Source organism: Bacillus rossius, chromosome 6, assembly GCF_032445375.1.
Source record: "Bacillus rossius redtenbacheri isolate Brsri chromosome 6, Brsri_v3, whole genome shotgun sequence".
Taxonomy (NCBI): Eukaryota; Metazoa; Arthropoda; class Insecta; order Phasmatodea; family Bacillidae; genus Bacillus; species Bacillus rossius.
The window spans coordinates 2,104,219-2,124,918 of record NC_086334.1 but is presented as its reverse complement, the minus strand read 5'-3'; the positions used below and the strand labels follow the sequence as shown (position 1 = coordinate 2,124,918).

The window sequence follows — 20,700 nt, the reverse complement described above, 5'->3', positions numbered from 1 at the left end:
GACATTACTAAATAAATACTTAAGTCTTGACTTGACAGTATAAATGCTGGACTCAGCTTGACTCAACTCAGAAATTTGCTGACTCGTCCATGTCGGTACAAATTTTTTATATTTGAAGTAACCCCAAATAGAAGTTAATTAAAAGGACTAGAATGACATCTTTCTAGAGACTACACGTGCTGGAACATATCGAGAAATAAGTTTGGGTTGCAAGTTGGAGACCGATACTAATGATTGTGTCATGTGCAGGTTCTACATTTGCTGTGATCGCTGCCAAGACTGGTTCCACGGGCGGTGTGTCGGCATTCTTCAGTCTGAAGCGGACAACATTGACGAGTACATCTGTCCCAACTGCCAGCGCAATTCCAACATCAACTATGCCAACATGAAATCCTTAAATACCAAAGATTTTGAGGGCCTCAAAAAATTGATTAAGCAACTGCAGGTAAGTTAAACTTTTTTTGCTGTACCTGTACACAGGTTGCCATATTCAAAGCCCTTTCACTGTATTTGGTTGTGCACAGCGTGGAGTTGACTCGACACATGTACTGATGTGTTGCAGACTCATAAGAGTGCCTGGCCGTTCATGGAACCAGTGGATCCCAACGAGGCTCCGGACTACTACAAGGTCATCAAGGAACCCATGGGTACGTGTAGCTTGCTTCAGCCATTTTGCAGTTTCGTAAAGTATTTAACACCAAAATAGATCATGATTTTGTAATATTAATTTCTTTAATCTTTGTAATTTTTTAAAACTATTTAATGGATGGACCAGCTAATTACTGTATTAGTGTGTTAATTATTTTATAGAGTCTAGTATTTGGCATAAACATTTTTGCATTTGCTTTACATGTGTTTATCTGTATGCTAAATGAGTTTACTGATGAGGGTGACTGGAAGATGACTGAAATGCTAAAGTATCAGTGTAAGTCCCATGAATTTCATGTTGTATGCTGCTTTAAAAATTTGAAATTTGTTTGGTTTCTTTAGATCTTCAGACCATCGAGCTTCGCATCAATGAACGTTCATACAAAAAACTTAGTGAATTCATTGGTGACATGACGAAGATCTTTGATAACTGCCGTTATTACAATCCCAGAGAATCGCCATTCTTCAAGTGCGCTGAATCCCTTGAAGCCTATTTTGTACAAAAGATAAAGTGTTTGCGAGAAAGAATTGTTGAAAACAAGTGAAGTGAGCAACTTTACAGGGAAAGTTTTTTTAAAATGTTTATATACAGTGAAACCTCATTACAAAGTACCTCACTTCAAAATATTTCACACTTTAAAGCATATAATTTCAGATCCCCACGAATGATTCATATTTGCTTACAGTTCAGCATAAAAGACTTCCATTATTAAGAAACAGAACTTCATATTTTCAAGGTTCTTTTTGCTGAGATTTCACTGTAAAGTGTCATGTGTTTAGGAATTAATTAGAGTGTTTGATTCGGACAATGGCTATGGCCTAGTAAGAAAATGTGCATCAGTGGTGTAATACTTGTTTTGTTACGTATTTCTTTTGCCATTTTGGCTGCAAACTCGAAAAAAAAAATTGATGTTCGGATGGTTACCACAAATACGTCAATAATGTGGTAATTATTCGGAGTGTAAACATTTGTTGTACATAGTGTAACATATATTTACAGTTATGAATTGTGGTAATGAACAGAATTTATGTACATGAAACTTGTGTTTTAATATTAATAATATATTGACTCTAAAGACATGTTGATTTTATTACACTAAAGAAATAATTTATATTGTTTTTAATTCATTTGTATCAACTGTATTATAGCAGGTTTTATTTTAATTGTCACTAGAGAATTGCCATATCAGTATGAATGTGTTAAAACATTACATCTGGAAAATAATTTTTAAATTTTTTTTAGTTAAATTGGTTTCAGAGATGTAGGTCTCTTCCTACTCTGTAAAATGCAGTGTTATTTATAACTAGCCGTATTGTATAATTTATGCACAAGTCAATTCCATTTATTTGCAGAATAGTGCACAGCGTATAATAATTGTTGACTCTGTAAATTATACCTGTAGTGAACTCCTTCCCTGTTTGGATTCTCATGTTGAAAAGTCAAAAATACATACAGTTTAAATGTGTGTGATCATGGAATTTTCAGTGAAAAGAAAAGATAAGCATAAATTTACTTTGTTAATAAAGAATTTTTAAAGTTACAATATAAACATGGATTTTTTGTTTTCTTTTATAATGATCAATTGTTACGAAATATCAAAATCTTATTAGATATATTATTTTTTGACTCTATAATCATACTGTACTCTGTGGTTTCATTGTGCACTTGATACAGCTCCTAAGAATTACCGTGTTTTCTCGCATAATCATCGCACATTTTATTCTAATCTTAATTTTGAAAAGTAGGGGTGCAACGATTATACGGAAAAAAATTTTTTCTTAGGTAAAATTATTCATAAAAACCAAACCCATTCATGGAAAGTACATTTATTTAAAAAATAAAGGTGGAGTATACAAGAGCACGCCAAACAATTTAAATTAATAATTCTTTTAACAAAAACCTTTCTTCAACTTTAAGTAGAAAAACAAAATCTGTGACACAAACGCAAGCGACTTGAATCTGTGACGTGAACGAATAGGGTACCATATTGGCCCGAAGATAGGCCGTCCTCGAAAATAGGCCGACCCCTTCTACAGCACGCTCAAAATCAGGAAAAAATAACTAAAATGATTATCAGGAGCATATTACCACAGTAACACTTCAACTAAGTTAGTATTTATTGAACTGAAAAAATTATTTGAGTGTTTATATTTCCATTTATCTTCACATTCTTTTGTAGTGGTGCCAACATGTTACACGGCAATGGCTGAATTTTCTAAGTTCATAGAAATTGTTAGACACCTGCGAGTACTCAAAATTCGAGTTTCGAGTCGAGTTGATTAGTAATACTCGAGCTCGAGCTCGTGGCTTATCAACAACTCGAAATTCGAGCCAGCTTTTCCTGTACTACATTTAGAAAAAAAAGACTCATTATATCGGAACAAAAGTTTTACAACACTATTATCCTTTACTTTATAATGTAACATGATCGACCGTATACATGAACACATCAATTTTACGTACCCGGGATTTACGAATTTCCATGATTATTTTTTTTACTTCTATAATATTCCGCATAGCATTAATGTACCACTTTCCCGCTTTATGCGGAAGCATTTCCCGCATTTTACTGTATAAAGCGTTTAAATTGTCCGGGGTCTCATAATTTATGCCATTAAATGTGTGATATAAAGTCCCGTTTTAAATTTTTATGAAAGTTCCTGCCTTAGTAATGGCGCACGTAAATATAAATATGAAGAAAATACAAATGAACAACAACTTACGAAGAAATATGGATGATGTACCATAACTACAGTACAAACCCAATAGTTATCTTAAGATAATTACCATAAAAAGAACTAAAGATTCTTTGTAGATACCATTACTACTACAGAAGCATGATAGTTACCACATTTGCACTATAGTTGCAGTAATAACCGAGATGTGTATTTACCGTGATGGTAATGTATTTATTTAGGACATATTAAAATTAAAGAACATTATTGAAAAATAGGATGTTAAATTTTTATATGTACGTTTGGCACATGTTGCGAACAAATAATGCGATCTGAAAGAATGCAGTACTACTACGAAAAGTGAAAAGGGTAATCGTGGATTTTTAGGTTATGGCAGTCTCTTTCGTTTTTCAGTAATATCTGCCGAAAATTAACAAGCGTATCGGAAGTCGGCAGAAATGCCGATTCAACTAAATATTGGCAAATCGGCTTCTTCAGTACAGCTCTATATTTGATGACATGAGTAAACATATTTCAGACTACAGGATATTGAAAAAGACTTTAATTTCCATGTAGGTTTATTGTGCATATGTTTTGTTTTGCAAGTGTAAATTGAATTAAGTAAAATGCTTTTATTTTTATTACTTTCAATTGATTAAACTTTAATGACAAGTTACAGATATTTGACACTATTTTTGAGGTTAAACAATTTTACTAAAGCATTCCAGCCAAGCAGGTTGCCAGCGAGAGACACTTCTCTTCTGCTGTAAACGCCATCTCCAATCGTAGAGCTAATTTAACTCCTGAACGTGCAGAACAAATTATTTTTCTGCATGAGAGATTGAAGAACAGAATTTAATACTCTATGACAATCTCTCTCAGAATTTTTGTGCCGAAAAGTGGAAATGTTGAAACAATGTGAATGTACTTTTCAAACAACATGATTTTTGGTGCTCAGTTTGTTGAAGCTCAGTAAGGACTCCAGAAAAATTGACAAGGATGAAATTATTCCAAAGATATGTTACATTTACACAAACATATAGTTGTAAACTGTGGTTATGTTAGTTGGATGCAGTTACTAATGAACCAATGGAAACAGGTTAGATTCAATGGCAAAAATGTTTTTTTTTTTTTTTTTTCCTAGCAGTGCAAATTATAAAAGCACTCTGTAAATAGTTACCCAAAATTAATAAGCCCACTTCATTTTAATACTTTATTCAAACATTATACCTACTAAGTTTAAGGTAAAAATAATTTCCCAAAAGTGTAACTGTACCACAAAAGCTCAAGCTTCGAGAACTTTCAAGTAGGCTCGCTCAAGCTTGGCTCAAAGTAAAATTCTTAGGCTCGCAGACCTCTAATGTAGGTCTATCTATTTAATAGGCTAACAATGATAATGGTTTCTTTTTTTATTTCCATATTTTTCTCAAAAGTTCTCACATTTTATTACTCCATCACGGTAAATTTATGTGCAATAAACTTAAAAAAAAAAACTCGACTCGATACTCGCGAGTATTTTAGCAAACCTGCTCGAGCTCGACTCAAAGTGAAAATCCTCTGCTCGCAGACTCCTAGAAATTGTGACGTAAAAACATTTACCGTTACGTTTAATTTTGACGTAAAAAACCCTAAATAGTTTCATGTAAAACGTGTATGAATCAACAATAAAACAGCCAATATTGCAAATAGGTTTTATTCTTGTTACTGTTGGTATGTACCGGTATTTGTTTATTCATGTCGCAACTTCAAGTTGCCAACACTGGTGCCATTTTGTTTTTCCTGTGGTAGAATAGTAAATAAAGCATACGACGGTAAATAACAGTATGGCAAATTTGCTGTTTTTACTAACTGTTTACTGTAAATACCACATTTGCTGTTTTTACTAACTGTTTACTGTAAATACCACTTTTGCAAGCAAATTACCGCAGCCTGTTAAATACAGTTCAAAAATAACCAGACCGAGCTTTTAAAAGCTATGTGCTACAAGTGACCATATCTGTGTACTTAACTTAAATATGATACGTTATTGGGGTTAAGTGTGTTTACTAAATTTCTAAGTTGGAGAAATTACTAATTTTACGTAAGTACTGCGTAATTTTAGGTCAATGAATTGTATATCTGATAACATTTTTATGCCATAAGTGATTCTCCTTGAAATGTATGTGTTTAATTATACTATTTTGGCTAGTGCCCCATTATAGGCAGACTCTAGATTTTAAGGTTGACAAAACTGGCAAAAAAGGTCGGCCTATTTTCGGACTAATACGGTAACTACCGCGAAAGATGCGGGCCATCAAATGTAGTTAACTCGGCTCTCGACAGAGAGCGTGTGTTGCATGCAATCGGAGAGATATCGATATTCGACTACGTGCACGCGCTCTATACGGAAAGCAACATAACCAAACACGTATGATGCCAACTAGCGCTGGCTACATGTTCATAAGCGGTACACAGCGGCGACAGACGGATCAAATAAAGGATATAACTGTTAAAAACTCCTTTAAAAGAAAATTTACACGTCAGACAACTTAGTATTTCTGTTAATTAAATAAGTGGTAATGTCCGAATAAATATTAGATTTCTACTTTAAAATACATCGTTTTATACGGAAAAGATACCTACAAAAAGCGCTTGGCATCTAATAGCGGGACCAAAAACATTGTGCCACGTTTACGCGAGGATTTTTTTTTTATCCGAATTTTGACGGCCAAAAATATAGGCGCGATGATTATGCGAGTGCAACGATTATGCGATAAAAGAGGGTAGATCTTCATGGTTCTTAAATAGCCCAAAATTCGTGGTTAAAGTATGTGTGCTACAATAATAATAATAATCTTTCAGATTTTTAAAATATTTAGTAGAGATGATGGTAAATAGTATTTTAGAGTTCTTGTATAAAGTATCTTTTAAAATTGAAAAATTGGGCTGTATTAAAATTTAATTCAAAACTTGTTTCATTGCAGGCAACCTTAACTCAGGTGATAAATTTTTACTAACATGAAACTGGTTGCTTGTATAGTATAAACATAAAACGGCGATTGGAGGCCTGCTGTAAGGCTTAGGCCCCTGTGATGATGGGGTGTTTGTTTCTTAGAGCAAAACATTTAATGCAATGAAGTGTTGAGTATAAGTTTATTGGCTCTTTAAAACTTTTTTTTGTTGCTTTAGTTGCAGCCAAATACTGTATTTACCTGCGTATGGGTAGCACCTTTAATTTTGGGCATTAATATTTAACATTTTCATTGTAAGGGTCGCACTATATGTCATCAGGAGATTTCCAAGTGAGATCTTTGGGTACTGTGTCTCAGCTTATTGGAGCGTAAGAAATACGACACTGGCGTCGACCCTCGGTCCTTCTTTGTATATTTACTACGAGAGGGGGTGAGGCGTCCTGTGCCCACATCTCCACCCTGCTCATATTTATGACTCCAGTAATTCCCGCAACACCCCACAAAAAAGGAAAAGATTGCTATTTTTGTATGCCTGTGTTTCCCTTCCATCTATAGTATTTTATTTTTTACCCATCCTTTTGCCGCGGAGGGAGAAGAGGCGGACGCTTCTCCATATCAGTTCCTTTTACAAACACCACTTGTGTGCTGCTGGAGGAATATGAAAGCAGAACTTCAAAACACCAACGACGTCTACAATATCATCACGGAATCTCACACAAAAGCAATGTTTGGGCACAGTTGCATCTAAGATACCTGTCAAGATAGACACATTAATTGTGTATAGGGTGCATCCCATAAGAAATGCAACCAATTTTGTCCTGACGCGACGATACACTGGAGCATGTTCTAATCTGCTGGGCCAGGTGGAGGTGGTGTTAGCTTCAAAACGCACAGTCTCGGTCGCCTGTGAGCTGCCGGAATAACGGAACATGCAGTCCCGTGAACCCTGTTTTGAGATTATGCAACACAGAGCGATTACCAAACATAAATTAAGATCTTTCCCAGAAAGCTTTATTTTGTAATATGCTGTTGATGCTGGTAATCATGGCGAATGTAAAGTAGAATCAGAATCCGTTATAAATTTTAATGAACACTTTATTGAATCTTAAAATAATTGTAACATCATAAAATATATTCAATATTGACTGATGTGCAAGGGCAACATAACGAAGTTTCATTTCATCAGAATATGGCACAAGAATTAACGTGTTAGTTGAACAATAAGACACGTTCCTGCAGTACCAGGAACGTCTGTAGGTACTACTTCCAGACGACGACGACGTTGGGGTCCCGCTCCAGGTAGTCCTCGAGGTGCTGGCTGCTCATGCCCAGGGCACAGCACACCTCGTCCACGGAGCTGAGCCCCGTGAGGTGCTTGTGGACGCCGCTCGCGGGGACTCCGTCCTCCAGGTCGTCGCTCAGGTACACCGGCATCTGCCGACACAGTCTCTCCCTCTCTCTCTCTCTCTCTCTCTGCTCATCTTGGCAGCCGGAACGAAGGATTGCCAACATTTAAAAACAAAATGAACAAAAAATCGTTGAAAGAGGTTTCGTTTTAAATATTAAATGTCGCAGCTTGAATGACAACCAACTATGCGGATATGGCCATCGAGAAGGTCCCAATTACAATGAAAGGCTGTAAATCCGGCACATTTAGGACCAAGCCACGACAGGCGATTTTGCCGGATTATACAGTTTTAACAGGGTAATCAAATGTGAAATGTAATCAACTAGAAAACAGGAAATGCTGTGCTAAAACGAAAACAGACTGTAACAATAAACTGATCGCCAACTAAACAATATGTTCCCGCGCAGTAATGCCACGTAATGTGGTCATTTGCAACATCCGTGATTCGCCTGAAAACATCCGAGTGTGAGTAGCTAGATTGGTGCTGGATTTCAGAAAATGCCGAACCATAGGATGACTCATCAAGGGGAAAAAAAATGTAGCACTCGATACGACTGTTTTTACTACAACATTCCACTAATATGAACATTTTGGAATTGACTTTTAACAGTAATTTCTTCCTGCCAGCAACTGCATTAAATTATTAAGAATAGACGGTCCTAAAATCATTCCAAATGAAAACCTATACATCAGCACAAGTACACCGCTCCTTGAAGTAGTGCCCTCATTGGATCCAGGAAAACAGAGCGCTAATCCAACCAGAGCTAACCAAATACTTTTTTTCTTTCTTTCCATAATAGAGTATGTTAATCAAAATAATTTGTTCGATAACCATGAAAGTGTGCTTGTTGACTACTTCTATTTTAATCAAGACATTAAGTTTCACAAAATATCCAGCTACTGATGTCTAAAAATTTCAGCAACCATAACTGCTAAACTCAAGTAATCATTGCACACACGTGTTTTTATCCTTCCAATAAGCAACCTTGGTATTTGACAGAACTTTGGTATGCAGCGCTGTCAATTTTTTTAGTAAGCAGCACTCAGTGCTTTTTATTTCAGCGAAAAATTGTGCGCTGTTTATTCGGGTGAATATGCTATTTTTCACCATCAATCTAATTGAAATATTATAGAAAAATTTTTAATTAAAAAAAAGAAGGTAATTTTTTTTACTAACTTAAATTTGTGAACAGTCTGAAAACAAAATCAGTGTAAAAATATAAGGAACACTCACCTTGTAAACACGCCGAATAAGGCCCTCCAGGACTCCAAACAGGATCAGCTTGCGCTCATTAATCCTCAGGGGGTGCGGATTCAACCGGACACACAAGTCCCGGATGGTGACGCCGTGCGACATGCCGCTGTACATGCGGAAAACGTCTCGCAAGGCAGGCAGCTCCCTGGCTGTGAACAGGCCCCCAAGTTACTGTCGTGTGTCCCCCGGAGACCGTCGCACGACAGCACGCCCACAGAAACGGGGAGTTTCATACGGAACCTGACTTTGAAACAAATCTCAGGCAGCGCTCTTGCAGTTCCTTGTCTTCGCACAGCATGCGCAGCTTGGTCGTGGCTGCATACACGTTGGAGTACTGGAATATCGGTATCAGAGTTACCACGCCGTAGTACCTGGATGGACGATAAAACAACTGCAGTTTGGCAACCAACATTAAAAACTACTTTCACACTATTATTTAGAAGGGCATACTAAACTTTGATACAACTGTACTAAACCTATAGTAGCTATGATAAAAACTGTAATCTATGTTAATGAAACCTCGTAAATATGTTCAGTTTCCACTCACACCAGGTTCTGCACACACGACTTCACAAGGTTTATATCCACGTCTGCTTCTCCCGCAATCCTAGACACGTGGTTGAAGCCATCAATGTACGGGAGAACCTGGAACAGGTATACACCAAAACCACCAATTAATGATTCCTATTTAACAATTACAGTAACACCCTCTTAACAAAATTTTCTGCACAAGTTTTAAAAAGGTAAATCTTGACATATTAATATGTAAGTACAACTTGGACCATGTGATGATTTCTGGTTATTAATCTCTACACTTACACACTAATTTTTATAACCAGTATGATTCGTAATACTGCCATGTCTCTTTAATGCAGTCAAGTTACATTTATCCGAAACTTCCCACTCAATTAATTGTTGATTTGTGTAATATTCTACGAATTAAACCTGTAACTTAGGTAATGTTTGCTGGCTATTGCACTACCAATTTTTTAAGTACAATAAACTTTTTTTTTGTAGTTTTAAACTAGAAAGGCATGAAAAGTGTATTTTTGTACGAAACTGAACTAAAAGCTAATTTTGTAAGTATTTGTATGAATTAATATTTATTTTAAAAACATTTAGAATGTCAATATTAAGTTTTAAACAAGTTGCATTCAAAATGCTAATACACTCTAATTTATAAAATAATAGCTGCTACTTTTCCCAACCCCTACCACAGTAGAATCTCGCAATCATAAGTAATGTTTATCAGTTTTAACAAGTATTACAAAACATTTGTTAGAAGGGATTTTACTACAAAGGTAACTTTATTTATCTTATTAAATTATAATAGCATTTTTAGAAACTAACTATGCATACTTAAAAAAATTATGCTTGCAAATACATAAGTATGTTCTGCGTTCTTTAAGCTTTTTGCACTCATTTAGCTCACGTATCTTGTGTTTCCTTGGTCTCCCGCACTGTATTTCACCTATTGTCATATCCATCATCCTCTCTGATAATAGTCTGCAGAACCCACTATCGCTTATAAGTAGAGACAAGATTATATTGATTTTATTTTTATAAAAGCTATTTTTTAATCCTTACTCCACCAAAATAGCGACAATAAGTTGAAATATGCATTTTTAAAATAAAATAATGGGTAATAAATTGGTCTAAAACAGATGCATTCAGAAAAATAAAAATTAATTAACCAGCATTTGTGGTTTTAAAGTGATTCAATAAGAGTTGCCCAATAAAACAAATTAAATTATTTTTTCTTATCCATGCACTTTGGAACAATTTTTTTTGTCTGGAAATGACATTCCTTGAATTTCAAATACTAAAAGATAATTTTTTTTTTATGATTTGAATTGAGTTGGTTAAATGCTACTTAATTCCACGATACACCTTGCATTTCGGTGCTATATTATGTATTAACTAGCATGTTATGCAGTGTTTTGACATGCCTTTTCTGTGTTATTTTGGTTTTATCGCAGTCCACCATAAAATCTTATCCCCCACTTATAAGCCTTAGATGTGTCATTGCTAAGTTGATTGACGAAGACCCTACAGTAGTATCGGAGCCCCTCATGCAGTCACCTGGTTGGTCGTCAGGTCCCACTGCTCCGGCTCGAAGGAGCTCTGCTCGTCTGTGAAGACGGGCACCTGGTGGTCCAGCACAGCCTCTGGGTCCTGAGATATCCTCACCACCGTCAGGTGTGTGGTGGTCGTGCCCTCTGCGACAAGCACACACGTGCTCGCACAGACCCCGAGAACCCACCATCAGCCATGCGGTGACTGGCATTGTGACCGGGCACAAGACTATGTACAGGGTGAATTGCAATAAAACTGTCAGTACACCATGAAGCACCGCAATGCATCTATAATCATGACACTAATCAGGATTTATGACCAAATATTAACTTAAATCACAAAAATCTGAACTATTAATACAGTAAATTCTATAAATGTAATTTATTCAGCAGGAAATTTGTACCAAAATGTATGTACCAAAAAGATTGGAAAATGTTTTTACTTTTTATATCTGGCAATTTTTATTGGTAACTGAGCTTTACTTTACAAAGGTACATTTTTCAAACACACAAATACTTGCCGGTTTATTTTTATTGTTCCAAGAGTTTAAAAAAGGGGTCGTGTCTGAGTTTAGAAATGTTAATGGAATTCATAGGAAATCTCACAAGTACATATGCGATAGACACAAAACATATTTACAGTTATACTAGTCACAATAGTGTTGTGTGTATGTGTTGGATTGGTAGCTATGTAATCAACAGACTTGTGTTTGTAGTGTGTTTCTTATGTTATTCTATGGGATTGTTTTGTTTTTGCTTTTGGCCTCTAATAACTTCCGGCTTTTCGTGTGGAAGTATGGCCGAACTGTGTATAGTGTCTTGAAATGTGAACGACAATAAAATTGTTCAGCATCCGTAATTTACAACAGTATGCAGATATTTTTTTTTAAAATTGGTGTTATGGAAAAGTTGTAAACTAAACAACACGGAGGGGCCCTGACCTGTGAGCGTGCACATCTTGTGGGTGTTCAAGTCATCCAGCACCTGGCCGAACATGGCGGGCAGGCGGGCTCGCTCGCTGCTGCTCGGGCCGACACTCGACAGGAAGTGCTTCTCCAGCTCCATGGTTATCTGCGCACCACACGCCCCCTGCACGCCCCCTGCAGTCCATCCGTGGTCCGGGCATTCAACTGTTCAACTACCGCTAGAACTGGCACAAGCACACGCGTTAACACATTGTGATCATAACTTAATTTATGTCCGAGTTTGAATGCAGTATGGGTTTGATATGTCATTAGTTCTGCATTTAAATATTTTCTGTGCAGGGGCTTACGAAAGGGGAAATATAGCACCACCCCCTTCCCAAAATCTAACATTCCCACCAACAAAAGTAAAGAATTTGAAATCATCAGCGAGCGAATCGGTTACATCCCTCCTCCAACCCAAAATGAAATTTGGCAAACACTCCTTGTTCTGTCTCCAAGTAATATTTAACATCTGATAATTATATATCACTAACGTGAGTCTGTTGGAATACCACTTATGAACAAACAGCCCAATGCAACTCCCACCACATTTCTCAAATATCCTATTGAGAACGTGACTCGAAGTACAGTGATGGGAAGCAAGAGATCTGTTCACATAGTCATGGCCTTAGGCCGTAGCTAAAGTCGAAAATAAAATTCTGAAACAAACACCAGAGGCCACTGAAAAATCTCTACTTCTTTCACTTTCTTTCATTTAAATTATGTGATCACAAAAGGCAGAAAATACATCTGAACAGTATTATAACTTTACTAAAACTAGATGAAGACTATGGCCTATTTGATATTTAAGGCAATGATATATATAAATCACCCTTCTCCATTATCAGAGGGCCCAATTCTTTCATACAACCACAAAATATGACATCTAATGGCTGTGTGTATAATATATTGCACAACAAACCCTCAGAAATGACGTCAGCAGCGGAGAGAACGCTCACCAAGTAGTCTGAAAGCTTCTTGACCACTGGCTCGTACTGCACACTCCGCGCCCACGCATCGCACACGAAGCACAGGTTGAAGTAGAATGCATTGCGAGCGTACTTCTTGCTGTCGATTCGTATCGGGAAGCCAATTATCTTCCACTTGACTAGAGTTCTGTAACGTGACAGGCATCAGAACTTACTCGCAAAGTTTTGCAAAGTGAAATTTGTTTATTGTGTTTTATTGGTGTATAGAAGCAGTTACCCCCCTACAAGTTTTGTCACTTACTAAAATTTATACTCAAGCAAGGAAGAATAAAACTTACCTAAGCTTACATCTAAAAAATGACAAACTCAATGACCTTCTGAGATTTGAAGCCATAACTTGTAGCATCAGAAGGTGATCACAGGCACTTAGGCAGTTTTATATTGTTTTATAATAAGTAACATGCCTTTAAGAGAGAATTAATTAAGTGATAAGGTCTGAGACACTTGGAAGTCATGGTCCCAATTCTCACTGCAGAAGCATGGCCCCATAGAGCTCACCAACACTGAGGAAGCTCACAAAATCATGAAAACTCCGTCACACACATGGAACTACTGCTTGCTTATGAGTTATTTACCTAAGAATATGTTCACAAAGCAGAACCATTTTGACAAGTGAGCAATTTTCAAAGCTCTCGAGTTTGTTTAGCGTGGAGCAAGGTGGCGTAGAGGTAACCCACTGGACTGGGTTTGAAACTTAGTCCGACCAGCCTGATTTCGGTTTTCTCGAGGTTTACAGAAAACACTCCAGACAAATGCGGGAATGATTCCTTGCTACAAACCATTTCCACAATATACCTGGTATGTCGTCATAAGATGCCAAACAAAAGTAACAAATTGTAAGGTAAATTAATATCGGATTTATTATAAGGTCAGACCTGCCAACATTCAAATTTAAAAAATCATGAGGTCCTCGATAAAAATTTTCAGGCCCATAAATACAGGTTAGATATAAAAAACAACAAATGAGAATCTTTAAATTTAAGTGACATACCTGTACATATGTTACATGGTCTCTGCTTAAAAATTTATTTTAACAAATTATAGGTTGCAGATTTAATTTAGTTGAACATAATTTAGCGCTGTTGTGTAGTGATCATGCACGGCCGCAACTAAAAAAGATGTAAAATAACATTTTGCTCGTGTAACACTATTATCACTGTTCACAGCAAAATTAATTTTTTATTGGAACAATACACTTCACGTGTTAGTTGTGTTTTTTGGTAGCGACATGTTTCACAATGTCTCCTCTTCCACTATGCGAGATAGAAAAATCAGCACGGCACACGCTACAAAACGCAAAATTGCTTCCTTTACATGACTCGAGTATTGATGGAAACTCGTTACTGTAAGCTTTCGTAAAACTTGTTTTGTAACTTTTACAAACAAAATCTTGGGGCCCCGAAAAATCGTGAGGAAACACTATTTGGCGTGAGGGCGTGAGATGGACCTTAAAATCATGAGCCTCACACCAAAATCGTGAGAGTTGGCAGGTCTGTAAGGTAGTGTATTTTCATTGTCAGCTGTGAGTTCGTGGCTGCCTGGCCGGCCCCAACGTGAGACTCGAGGGACGGGAGGTGACACCAGAGGGCAGTTGTGCTGCAGCGGAGAAGGAAGTAGACGGGCAGTGTGCTTTAGCGAGAGCAGAGGGATAGTTGTACAGAGAAGCTTTAAGACAGACTCTAAACAATACTTTGGAAGAGATTACCGAGAAGAGTGGGTTGCGTACCCAACAGGCGGGATGAACTGCACTCGGATCGCACACGCTGAGGGCCTCTGGTTTGTAGAGAGTAGTTGAACCCAGAGACAATCTTTAAAGTGCGGATCCATGTCTAAAAGGAATTAAACAGAGAGAGACTCATAAACAGAACTAGCATGGAGTAGTATTTGAGTCAACCTTACTACTTCCTGGACTAACGCCTTACCTAATAGAGAAGTGTGAAGACACAGAATCCAGCCCAAGACGACTCTAACCTTCCCCCACCTAATGACCACTCTTTCCCCCTCCACTTCCTTACAGAGAGTTCTCTGGTGGTGTCAGAAAACTGATCACTCCTACTCAGTGGAAATAAGCCACAGTTTAGCTATGTCAATGCAGCTAACCAGACAAAGGAAATTTTAGACTGTGGTCTGTGAGTAACAGTGTTAAGATAGGTGACTTTTATGGTTTGTTGTTGGTTTATCACAGCTTTACAGTTCGTTAAAAGCTAATGTATACAGATGAATGATTTTCATAAATGCTGTGAATGGATACAACACTCAGGTCTAGAACAACTCCAAACTATCAAGATGCCTGCTCTATATATGCCAAGTGAAACAGTGTGCACAATTATGTCTAACCATTTAAAATACACGCTGTAGCAGAGAACACCATGGAAAGGACTGCTCTCTGGGCTCAGACCTGCAGACGATGACCTGGATCTAAAACAGTCCCTAATGGTCTGGCTGCAAGCCAGGCTTGCGACAACCACCACACTTCGCCAGGTCCTGTTTATGCTCACAGACACACCCAGAACAGAACACTCTGCGGCACAGCCAGTTTGCTGAGGAATTAAACTAACAAAGCCTTAAACACAACAGTACATATGCACAATAAATTTCTAGAATAGACTGGGAATTTGATAGAAATATTCCACAAACTGCTCGTTACCAGAAATAATTTTTTTTCTTTTGATTCCTTCATCTTCATCACAAAAGATAAACTATAATGATCAAGAAGATTGTTGGTTTAAAGCTTACAAATACTTATAAAATTTATTTTTGATGCCGTCATGTATTTCTCAGAATCACATACCAACTCTTTTATCACTTTATAAGGACCAAAGCAAGTAACATAATAATATAAATTCTTAAAAAAAAATTTACAGCTCAGAAACACTAGCCCAACATTAAAAAGAAATAAATTATGATAAAAACAAGACTAAGTATACTTACTTTTCACAATGTAGCTAACCCAATATGACTGAACATTAGACAACTTACAGCAATACGCAAGTCACATACAGGTCTTTCTCTGCTAATTTAAAAAAAAGTCATACAACACTGTCCCAAGAATATTTTTCTTGAGTATTAAAAAGTGATGTAAATACAACGTTTGAAAGTGTGACCCTTACTCATCGTCTGTCTGAATTATCACTGCAGCGTAACGATATTCTGTGTTTCTGACGTCAACATTAACTAAAACCTAATCACCGGCTGACTGAACAAGGTTCGGCAACATTCTCAAATTCAGTATAAGACGTAACACATGGAATAGCCGGTCTTCGTAACAGTCCCTGTAATATAAATGTTAACCACTGCCAACACGACCGACTCACACGGTGATGATGCTCCTCTGCAGCTGTGCCTTAGGGATCAGGTACACGCTCACCGCGTCGAAGGTTTCCTTCGATATGTAGCCTTCTGGCACCTGCGTGGCGACACAGAGCGCATGTGGCATTCACAACGCAACATGTTTCCTACTGCAAGGCAAGGCACATACACTGAAAACAGTTGAATGAAATAAAATAGAGTAAACCTTTCTCAAAAGATTTCTAATTTTAATCTAATTAAAAGTGAGGGGGGGGGGGAGGGGGGGGAATTGTGGTAACGGGCCAGACACATTTTTAACAGAGCACAACAAAGTAGGTCTCTAAACTTGATCATTTGCTAGCTATTTCAATGAACATTACAGAAACAATGCCTTAAAAACATTTAACACTGTCCCAGAGAACGATGGATTGACTGCACAATCAATAATAATAAAAAAAACAGTATGTTTTTTCAAAAAAAAAAAAAAGGTTGGTTTTGTGTTATCAAACAATGTAGGTAGGCATTCCAAGCCTGTTATTTTTAACACAATTTATTAACTGCTGGGTGATTGCATAGTTTAGTCGGTATTTTACAAATTGAATTCAACCAACTATATTGCATTTTAGTTATTAATATTCTGTTTCCATGCAGGGAATAATAGTATTAAAATCAGATTTTCACCTGTGAACATCTAGTAAAAGAAAGAAAATACACTCGGTGCTTCAATATTGTCTACAAAACACAAGACGGGAGATCATAACAGCTAAGTATCTGGACAAAACCACACTCTGGCATCAAGTCTTGATAATTAAGAAAATTTTGGTAAAAATATGTTGGACCCTTTCAATAGCAATAATTGATAAAGGTGAAAAACTATACAGCATCACTGCAGCTAATTTTTGACTCCAGCTTCAAGGGATCCACTTCATCGTAACTAAATGTATTAGGTATTGTCATTACTTCTCACCCTGTGAAAGACTTACACATGTGATTTTTTATCACTAGAGCATATTTAAAAAAAAAAGGCATTTTCATACTCTTTCCTTAGACAACCAGTAAAAGAAAGGAAAAGTAAAACTAGAGTAACGACAGTGGAGACTCGTCAGCTAGATTCAGAATGTGCACAAGGCTACACTTGTTGGCTAATATCCATTTTTACTGGTAATCACTTTGTTTGCTAGGTTATTATTTGTGTAAATGCATTTTTCAATATTTTATTCATTTTAAGCCAGTATTTAACGTTTGGACTTTTTGAAAGCTACATGTATGTTTCTGGAACATTGTGTATTGTGTTGGTACAAGGAAGGACACAGACGAATACTGAACTCAGCGGTGCCAATTTTTTAGAATTTTTTTTTTATGCTCAGATTTTCTGGTGCATTCTGAATGTAATTCTTATGATGGGAAAGTCTGCAGCGTTTCACTCCCATGGGAGATCGGAACATTATCACGTTGCTGCATCAACCAATCAGAGAAGACTTTGTAATTTTTTTGCAGGAAAAGCCATATTGCGAGGGTTAAGAAATGTGTATTCTGTTATGTTCTTGTGAGTGGTGTGTTGTGATTGGTCGTAGCCTCGTCGTTAGTTGTTACGTGGGCATCTGCGAGAGGAGCGTGAGTGAGTGATGGCTCGTCAATTTAATACAACTATGTAGAGTTGAGATAATTTCACGTCTGTAGTCCAGGCCGCTGTACATTCCTTATTTCGAACAGTTAATTATAGGTCTACGACCATATGTGGCAGCAAAGGCATAGAGTGGAACCTTTTGGTTAATTGGTGGCAAATCTGAGTAGACAAAGGTCTGTTGGCACTTTGTACCAAGCTTCACAAACAATCGCGAGATTTTCATTAATGACCTGTGAGTAAAATAAAGTGCCCAAGTGATGAACTGATTTGTTTGAGAAGTTTTCTTTGACTGAGTTTTAAATGTTGTTTTCGGAGAGTACATGTTCAAATTTTATTCTGTAAAATACTTTTTTTCTATTGTGATCACAACACTGAACTACAGAAGCATTAATTTCTCAAGGCTAATAAAACAACCATAATAAACAAAATTATGGGGTTAAGTTTGCGTGTTTTAGCAAGGCCGTTGTGCAAGTTTCGTGTTGTGTATTTACTTATAACTAATACTATCCATGTATAAATCAAATGTTAATTGGGTAAATATGTATTGTACGGATTAGCGCCAAAAAAAATCGTACAAATATGAAATAACTTTCATTATATGCTATCTTACGTCCTCTTTTCAAAACCGCCTGCGGAGATTAAAAATTCCAATTACTTTTGGAGATATCGCCGTTCTTATTTTGCAATACAAGTCCTATGTAATCATTCAACAGACGCCATTTTATATTTTGCCGTGTATGCGTGAATGCCTAAATAACAGAAATTTTCCATTAGGTAAGGTTAGTTACATGATAAATACCGCATTTCAAAATAAACGGAAATTAAAAATATCAATTAATTTTACTTGTATAGTTTTAAGTATTTATAATGTAACTGACCTGACCTAACAAAACGGGACAAAGGTAGATTAGGTCAGGTCAGCTACAGTATAAATACTTTAAACTGAACGGACATTAAAAATAATAAAAATTAATTTTAATGGTTGTTTAGTTTTAAAGTATTTATAATGTAGCTGACCTGACCTAACAAACCGAGAAAAAGGATGAACAGTAGGAACTCACGTAATTTTCTTTTTACGTGATGTAGTCGTTCAACTACGTCGCGAAAAAAAAAAAGAATAATACTTGTAAACAAGCAACAATGGTGAACGCGGGAAGCCTACGATTCACTCATCTTTCTGGACATACCCGAATACTCACGTTGGCAAGCCTTCTTTCAACAGACGAGAGGCAAACGCCCGATCGTGCATCTTTGGTTTTTTGTTTGTTTGTTTATTGTAAATAAATATGCAACTCATGAAAACTAATGGTCAATTAGGTTATGTTAGCTACATTATAAATACTTCAAAACATTGTGGATGGTTGATTTGGTTAGGATAGCTACATTAAAAATACTGTGAAATCATGTAAACGGTTTCCTAGCGCTGGATAGCTACATATTAAAATGTTATTTGCTAAGCAACCATAAAATGATTTTACAGTTTTTTTTTATGTAGCTATACTTACCTAATATAACCAACCATCTACAATGTTTTAAAGTATTTTTAATTACTTCTTGCTAATTTTAAGAAAAGAAGGCTTGCCAACGTGAGTATTCGGGTATGTCCAGAAGGATGTGTGAATCGTAGGCTTCCCGCTGAACGCCGCATCAGTGCACAACATGAAAATTAAAAAATTCCAAATCTCCTAAAGTATTTGGAATTTCTGATCTCCGCTGGGTTTAATGAAAAGAGGAAGTTAAAGAGCACAGAATAAAGGTATTTTCGGATTTTTAAAAATGTTTTTAAAAAAATTGCCAAAAAATGAATACTAAAAAATTCGATATCTCCAAAAGTAATTGGAATTTTTTATCTCCGCAGGCGGTTCTGAAAATAGGACGTAAGATAGCATATAATGAAAGTTATTTCATATTTGTACGATTTTTTTTGGCGCTAATCCGTACAATACATATTTACCGTTAATTGTGTCCGGGTTTTTTTATTTTAAATTCACCCTCTCCCCTTGGCTTTTCTCCTTTTGCCCCATTAAAAATTCCCACCCTAAAGTATAAATTTGATATTTCATTGGCTAAATGCAGCAACGGGAGACAGAAGAGATGTGTAAATCATTACAAAAAATCAATGAAATGCAAATTTAGAATTGCTTAAAAATGTTTTCAAATTTTTATCCTAGATATATGTAAGTACCTACGTTTAAAATCTAAGTAAAAACATAAACTAAAACTTTTACAAAAGCACTTACTTGACAAGTAATCTTAGGACCAGCAACGGGATGAAACTCGCAAAGAAAAATACATCTCAGCGGTCCTTCCCGACCTCTTCCTGCATAAGAATGCGTTTCTTGGTGCATTATCCATCGACTGACTTGATTGGCGGTCCAAACCTGTTTGGACTGTTCGCCGTTGTATACTTGGTTCTATCATTACATTATCGCCTGTTTGCCTCTGGACCTTGATGTTTACTTTCTCCACGGTCCACTCCAATTCACGTGACAACATCGTGATCAAAGGTCAACCAAAGATTTATGTCAACAGCAACATCAGCACGCGCATAGAGAGTATAAATGGTACATATTGGTTCCCTACCGAACATAGTATACTCCATAGAAGAGATGTAAGTGTGTAGGCATGGCTAAATTCTGAAACTTATAAATGTGACTTAAACACAATTATTAAATTAAATTGAACATTCTGCGTGCATGTACGCATACACTTTGTTTCATATTTTTATTTGAAGCTAAATAAAACGTTTATTACTGGTGAACTCTAATTACTCTGAATTTCGAAAGAATTTTTTTTTCATGGCATTGAAGATATATAT

At 36.5% G+C, this 20,700-nt stretch overlaps 2 protein-coding genes across 8 annotated transcripts in view; one reads left to right on the top strand and one right to left on the bottom strand.

Annotated features, from left to right (window-relative positions):
- Positions 1–3,881, top strand: part of LOC134532487 (nucleosome-remodeling factor subunit NURF301) — a 91,515-nt gene extending 87,634 nt beyond the window's left edge. For 3 of the 5 annotated variants that reach the window (XM_063368914.1, XM_063368913.1, XM_063368910.1), the window contains exons 39-41: positions 250–445; positions 563–647; positions 991–2,219. In XM_063368914.1, the coding sequence (XP_063224984.1) occupies positions 250–445; positions 563–647; positions 991–1,193 (484 nt within the window). In that variant the 3' untranslated portion in view covers positions 1,194–2,219. Of the gene's footprint in view, positions 1–249; positions 446–562; positions 648–990 lie in introns of all 5 variants that reach the window. The other 2 variants (XM_063368912.1, XM_063368915.1) reach the window with 2 other exon arrangements.
- Positions 3,882–7,352: 3,471 nt separating this feature from the next.
- Positions 7,353–20,393, bottom strand: LOC134532489 (GATOR1 complex protein NPRL2-like). 3 transcript variants are annotated; one of them, XM_063368920.1, is made up of 9 exons: positions 20,123–20,393; positions 16,282–16,373; positions 12,938–13,094; positions 11,955–12,084; positions 11,021–11,157; positions 9,486–9,583; positions 9,179–9,309; positions 8,918–9,087; positions 7,353–7,709 (listed from the first exon to the last, which is right to left on the bottom strand). In XM_063368920.1, exons 1-9 carry the CDS (start codon positions 20,228–20,230, stop codon positions 7,536–7,538), a joined length of 1,197 nt encoding a protein of 398 aa, XP_063224990.1. In that variant the 5' UTR covers positions 20,231–20,393; the 3' UTR covers positions 7,353–7,535. The 3 variants fall into 3 exon arrangements, with proteins under 3 accessions (XP_063224990.1, XP_063224992.1, XP_063224993.1); XM_063368922.1 differs by having other exon boundaries at positions 8,918–9,083; positions 9,184–9,309; XM_063368923.1 differs by lacking the exon at positions 7,353–7,709 and having other exon boundaries at positions 8,919–9,087; positions 9,184–9,309.
- Between the last annotated feature and the right edge of the window lie 307 nt (positions 20,394–20,700).